A 6,000-nucleotide genomic window follows, 5' to 3' on the forward strand; every position below is an offset into this window, starting at 1 on the left:
GTGAAATTTAATTGTAAGTGAGAAGTTTTATATTTGATTCTCGTTACAATTGAATTTGAACTATATTATTATTAATTTATTGTGAGACTTAACCGACTCTCTCATTGCTTTACGTAGATAATATCGTTTATGAAAAAAAAAAAAAAAAAAAAAACTTTCCACGCGTATAACACTTTGAGAGTCGCTGCCTCTCATAGCCGCCAAATAAACTGTAGGAGTTTAAAGCGATTCCAATCCCCGCTATTCTTTGCCAACCATTATTGATGTCATCGCGCGCGAGATTGGAGCTCGCTCGGCCCATGAAGGTTATTTAATTTCTACGTTTCTCTTTGGTCTTGGTATTTTGGTTGAATTTGTGCAGAATTCGATCGTTACTTGGTTCAGAAAAACCAACAATCCAATTGGATATAATTCTCAAGTTTTTTCTTTGCACTTTGAAATCATTATTCTTGTTAAGAATTCTGAAATTTCTGTCAGTGGGTTGTTGCTTAATTGGTTTAATTCGCATTTGGGCGTTCTGTAGCTTTGATTTTACCTCTGATTTCAAGCCATGGTTCATTGACATTGAAAGTCTGCCGATTATATTCCTGTCTGGTTTAGTTGAATTTCGATTCCCAAGTGGGTTCAAGCTCTTGTTGTCATCCGTCAAAGATTTTAGTAGAAAATTAATGAATCAAGCTTAAAGCTTTTTATATGTTTTGGTTTGCCTGCATGACCAGAGGAACCCAAAAGAGGGACTGCATTCGGGTGGACATGTAGAACGATGGAGAAGGGTTAGGGTTTATTGAGCTGCAGAGATATTAGCACAATACTTGAATGCCGTTGTATTTTCATGCTTATATGAGCAATAGAAACCCGAATGCTTGATCTAGATGTCCTCTTATGTGTTTGTTCAGATTGTTTGATAGTCAAATTTCGAAACCTAAAAGTTGTGTGTCGTTGCAATATTGGCAATTTGAAATCAAGCATTCAGTTACGTTTGATGGTTCTTTAGATTCGCGTATAAAGAAATTACAGACATTTTTTCATTTCATATGCAGTGAAGCTAATGTGGTAGCAAGTAGCTACAACCATGGTTCTTGGCAGCCACCCCATTCAGGAAACTCACTATGACATACTATCGGTGAAGCAAGATGCAAACTATGAAGTTATTCGAGCAAGCTACCGATCTGCCATCCTTGATAGTCATCCTGATAAATTGCAAAGTACATCTGGGTCGGGTGATAGATTCCTGAAAGTGCAAAAGGCTTGGGAAATCCTTGGCGATTCAAGGTCTCGCGCACTTTATGATAGTGCGCTTCGAGCTTCTAGTCATGATGCTATGGTCGCAGAAGATATCAGCTTAGAAGATGTGATGGTTGAAGATGCGGGAGAGGTCATTCAACTCTTTTACCAGTGCCGATGCGGTGACTATTTCTTCGTTGATTCTTTGGAGTTGGAGAAGATGGGGTATGCTTTGTTAAAAGATGGAAACAAGATATCTTTCGAAGCAGAGAATGCATTGCCAGCATCGCTTGTCCTCCCTTGCGGGTCTTGTTCTTTGAAAGTTCGGATATTGATCAATTCAGATGACTTTATTACGATCATTGATAACCATCGAATGGGGGACGAAGTTTTCTCTTAAGATTTTGGTTTCAACAGCTTAAAATGACGAGAGCCTTGTGCGTTTCAAGTTGAAATTTCGTGGAAAATGGGATGAGTGGGATGATTGAAATAGAGATTAAAGAAAGGCCAACTATGATTATGTTCTCTGTAGTTTCGGCGAATCTGTACTTCGGTCCTTATAGTTTCAATTGTCGCAATTTTAGTTTTGTAGTTTACTGATCGATTCAATATAAAAACGTCCTAATTTCAAGATTTTTTCATAGAATTTGCAATTTTTCTTTTTTGATACACATAATTCACACTGGATAAGCAATTGCGCTGTTTTTACCTTTTTAGTCAAAAAAATTGACAGAATTGAGTATCTTATTATTTAACTGCTACTATTAGCAAATTATATGACTTAAATCGCGAGACAATTAGAAATACTTAAATCGCGACAATTGAAACTCGAGAATCCAAGCGGAACTCTTGGAACAGCATAGCGGCCCAACACCATCGTACGGGCCCTTGTATGAGTGGATGAATCAGGACCTCATTATTTTATTTTATTCTAAATTACAAAAAAAATAAAAATTTGAAGAAACATAATCAAAATTGACGTCTACGATGCTTAGTGATCCGATCAGGTTTCTGGTTCTCCAATCAATCCAAGAAAGTTGAAAATCTCTATTTCCCAGGTACGATTTCTTCTCCTTCTTGTTAATTTCACAAAAATTTAGGGCTTTGTTCTTCCTGTGAAATAAAGAAATTTAATTTTCATCAAAGATTCTGCGTTTTGGGGGATTTTAAACTAAAATCCACAATTGGGTTTCTCTGTAAATCGGAAACAGGAGATGGGTTCTGCAGAAAAAAGCTCCCAATGGCGGAGCGTGTTCGATGGCGTGAAGCTGAAGACCATCAAAGCAATGCCGGAAGCTCTAATGGCGGAGATCAACACAGCAATTTGCAATCTCGAATACGCACGCGCCACCGATCTTCTCGGCTCTCCGTCTTCTTCGTCTTCGATGGCGAAAACCGAGAGCTCTGATCAACCCGTATTCAATGCAAGAATGGCAGACCAAGCATACAAGGCAGGCTGCGCAGCATTGGCAGCTGGGAAGCTCGATGAGGCCCTTCTCTCTCTAAACAGTTCTCTCTCTAAGTGCCCACCTGACCAGACCTCTGCCGTGGCCAAGCTCCACTCTTTGATCTCTCTCACATCTCAGCAGCTCCACAAGTCCCCCAGCTGAGTTTATCTTGTCCTTTCTAATAAATGCAAGCGATGGCGAAAAGGGAAGAATCGAACACAATATCTTGGAGTTTATCTTTATCATTTCATTTTTAACTAATGCAAGGATGGCGGGGGAGAAGGAATCGAACGCAGGATCTGCAAAGTCCACCAGCTGAGTATATCTTGTCCTTTTTAATTAATGCAAATAATGACGGTAGGAGAAATCGAACTTAGGATGTCGAGTGCAGCGGATTTATTATCACATCAAAAAATTTGGTTATTTGTGTATTATACTATTCCGGCACTTGGATCCAACTTATTGTGACAACATGAATTTTGGTGGGACGAAAAGTTTGAGTATTTGATTCCAACTGTCCATGCTTTGGTCATGCGGATTTGGAGGTCGGCAACAATAATTTGGAGCTATTGAATGATCAATCAATTGGGGAACATGACATGTTGACATTAGTGTTGGGAGCAGATTTCACGAGGGTGGTTGGTGTTGGTGGTGGAGATGATGCTTTTAAACTTTACAGAGCACTTGTAAAGGTGGAGAATTTTCCTTTGTTCTTGTCTGATCAAGTTGAGATATGAATGATGTATTTAACCATGTTTAATCACTAGTAGAGGATTTCCTATGTTCTTGTCTAAATTTTGGTTTGGTTCATTGATTAATTTAGATATGACAGGTGCCATTTTGTAGTAAATTTGACCTATAAGTGTTACCGGTTGTATGCAATTATGTGTTTAGTTGTCGGGAAGGACTTGCTTAATACTTTCAACCTAATAGTATTCAAGGCAAGTGACAGGCATTGTCATGTGTTTTAATTTCTACTTGACAACTCTTTATTGCTTTGGAAACCGTCTCACTGGCATACTTGGTGTAGTTAAGTCTCAATCCATTTTCACATCTAGGGTTTTTAATGAACACAATGTGGAGGGAGACTAAAGAAAATAAAATCAAAGATATTGCTCAAGAAATCTCAGACTCATGATTTTTCTTTGTTATGATATTACTAGAATTTAATGCCCATGAAATTTCTAATTCTTTTGCTGAAGAAAGCATGCAAGTGCCCTTTCTGTTGGGGCATCACATTGAATTCAACTAATTTTGATTGTCATCAATGAAAATGAAATTGGGTAAAGATGCCAAATTTATGTGTTAACTTGTATCATGATTTTCATCCATTGAGATATAGACTTTAAGAGCACTCCCACTTTGGGAAAATTTAACAAATAACTTCGTAAGCGCGGGTTAGGCCAGGTGGTTAAAACAGTGTGTCCTGCTTTTAGCACTCAAGTTCGATTTTCCCTTCCTGTAGTTTAAAGTAGTTCAGAATACTGTCTTGTTAGAAAAATAAATACTAAAATGTCAAAATTGGGTTTGGTATCATGTCCTAGTTCTCCATAACTTCAACTTAAAGTGTAAATTGAAAACTACAAAAGAAGTACTAAATAATAAATATAGGGAAGAAAACCAAAGAAACGGACAACAGAAGAAGTACTAAATAATAAATATAGGGAAGAAAACCAAAGAAACGGATTGAAGTTACACGAGTCTTCTTCAATGAGAATTATTATGGCTGTGATATAAGCAAAAGCGTTTTCAACCTCAAAGGGAGGAGTTTTAGCTTTTGTTAAAACGTCTAGTATGCTTTTTTAGCTTTGTCTTTACCCCAAAGAAAAGAGACCACTATTCTCCATTTTCCCAATAAGCTGAGAAGCCACTGTCAAAAAAAGCAGGTGAAGGTCTAATCCGAGCATCATATCGAGTAAGAATAACTCACACCAAAAGCACTAATTTTTGTAGATATCTCAAAGCAGCTGTGGCTTACAGTTTACAAACCAAAAGCACTTTTTTTCAACTCCAACATGAGCATCTTTCATCATGAAGAAGAACAGCCACCAAATCCTTCCAAAAGATGCAAGTTTCTTGCTGCTTGTCTCAACGATGTGTTTGCGAATTGCCATACCAGCAGAAAGCTTTCGGCTTCGAGCCCTGCTGGGGAGGAGTTCCTGACAAGCGACTTTGATGAGGAAAAAGAAGTACTTACTGTGAACCGAAATGAATATTTTTCGATACTAAAGTTTTCATTTTCTGTTAACCCATGAGTGTTTTGCAGGTTGTTTTTATCGTTTTTGGTTGCTTGGTTTTTTCTCTATCAGGTTATTGTGTCTGCCATTCGAAGCCGTGCTATGGAAAAACTGAGGCGCAAGCCGAGCAGTTTGACAGATAGCTTCTCTTTCGTTTACTCTTCAAAATCAGGAGATTTATTCATAACACAGAAAGGAGCGGAAAAGCAAGAGGATCATGAAGATCACGAAGGCAATGAGAAAGAAGAATTTTTATCGGTTGCAAGCTGCCTTTCTTGCTGCTCAAGCACCGCTGCAAGTAGAGACGTGTTTCTTTCTGTCAAGACAAGTTTGTCGCGTTGTTCGAGCCTTAGTGGGATCGAGTTTGGAGATTTTCCAAGGCAGTCCATAATTCGGCAATTCAGTCATTGTGAGGGCTGGCCGTTTGGGCTTTGCCGGAAGGCTGTGTTGCTTCCACCGCTGCCAAAGTCGCCCTCTGAGTCGTGGACGTGGAGAAAAGGCACTAAGTTTGTTAAGATGGTTTAAAGTCGGAGGTCGCCCGCACCACCACCAATAAAGGACGTTCAAAGTTCAATGTTATTTCGTGTTTAGATGATTAAATGGATGGAATAAAATGCAAATTGAATAAAAGTTTCAGTTGTAATGCTATGCTATACTTTGTGATAAGTAATGCTATCATATATTAAATTTGACCGGAATTGTCCACCAGCAAGAAACAACCTTAAACAGAAGAAATAAGAAAACCGGCAAACGAAAAGAAATAGAAACCGAAACCGAAAATGAAGCACATTGACAACAGAAAGAAACTCAGCAATCCTCCTACCATTACGAGTAGTATGAAGAAGATCACTGCGGAGCTGCGAGATATGTTTCAGACTGGAAGAGGCAAAAAGTTTCTCCAAAGCTTGCCAAGTTTCACGAGCAGTACGGTACTGGTGAGCGGTGGTGCCGAGCACATGAGGGCTTAAGGAGCAATCGATACAGGATAGAGCAAGGTGGTCCTTTTGGATTCAATCTTCAAAATCGGGGTTGACAGTATCGGTTTTGTTGCCAGCATTGTCGGAGAGAAACTGAGAAGGACAGGGAGATGA

General features: G+C 38.9%; 2 protein-coding genes across 2 annotated transcripts; both read left to right on the forward strand.

Moving 5' to 3' along the window:
- The first annotated feature begins 170 nt into the window (after positions 1-170).
- On the forward strand, positions 171-1,853 carry LOC137718603 (uncharacterized). The gene is made up of 2 exons (XM_068458153.1): positions 171-305; positions 1,041-1,853. The coding sequence occupies exon 2, from the start codon at positions 1,073-1,075 to the stop codon at positions 1,622-1,624; it is 552 nt and encodes a 183-aa protein (XP_068314254.1). The 5' UTR covers positions 171-305; positions 1,041-1,072; the 3' UTR covers positions 1,625-1,853.
- Positions 1,854-4,402: 2,549 nt separating this feature from the next.
- Positions 4,403-5,598, forward strand: LOC137718501 (uncharacterized). The gene is made up of 2 exons (XM_068458062.1): positions 4,403-4,861; positions 4,982-5,598. The coding sequence occupies exons 1-2, from the start codon at positions 4,688-4,690 to the stop codon at positions 5,432-5,434; spliced, it is 627 nt and encodes a 208-aa protein (XP_068314163.1). The 5' UTR covers positions 4,403-4,687; the 3' UTR covers positions 5,435-5,598.
- Positions 5,599-6,000: the final 402 nt, after the last annotated feature.

The sequence above is a fragment of the Pyrus communis genome, chromosome 15 (assembly GCF_963583255.1).
Source record: "Pyrus communis chromosome 15, drPyrComm1.1, whole genome shotgun sequence".
In the NCBI taxonomy this organism is placed as follows: Eukaryota; Viridiplantae; Streptophyta; class Magnoliopsida; order Rosales; family Rosaceae; genus Pyrus; species Pyrus communis.

Excerpts from the sequence above, each read along its gene's own strand:
- LOC137718603 (XM_068458153.1), top strand. The coding sequence starts at position 1,073 with ATGGTTCTTGGCAGCCACCCCATTCAGGAAACTCACTATGACATACTA.
- LOC137718501 (XM_068458062.1), top strand. The coding sequence starts at position 4,688 with ATGAGCATCTTTCATCATGAAGAAGAACAGCCACCAAATCCTTCCAAA. Across the intron at positions 4,862-4,981 it reads ACTTTGATGAGGAAAAAGAA|GTTATTGTGTCTGCCATTCG; the intron begins GTACTTACTGTG and ends TTTCTCTATCAG.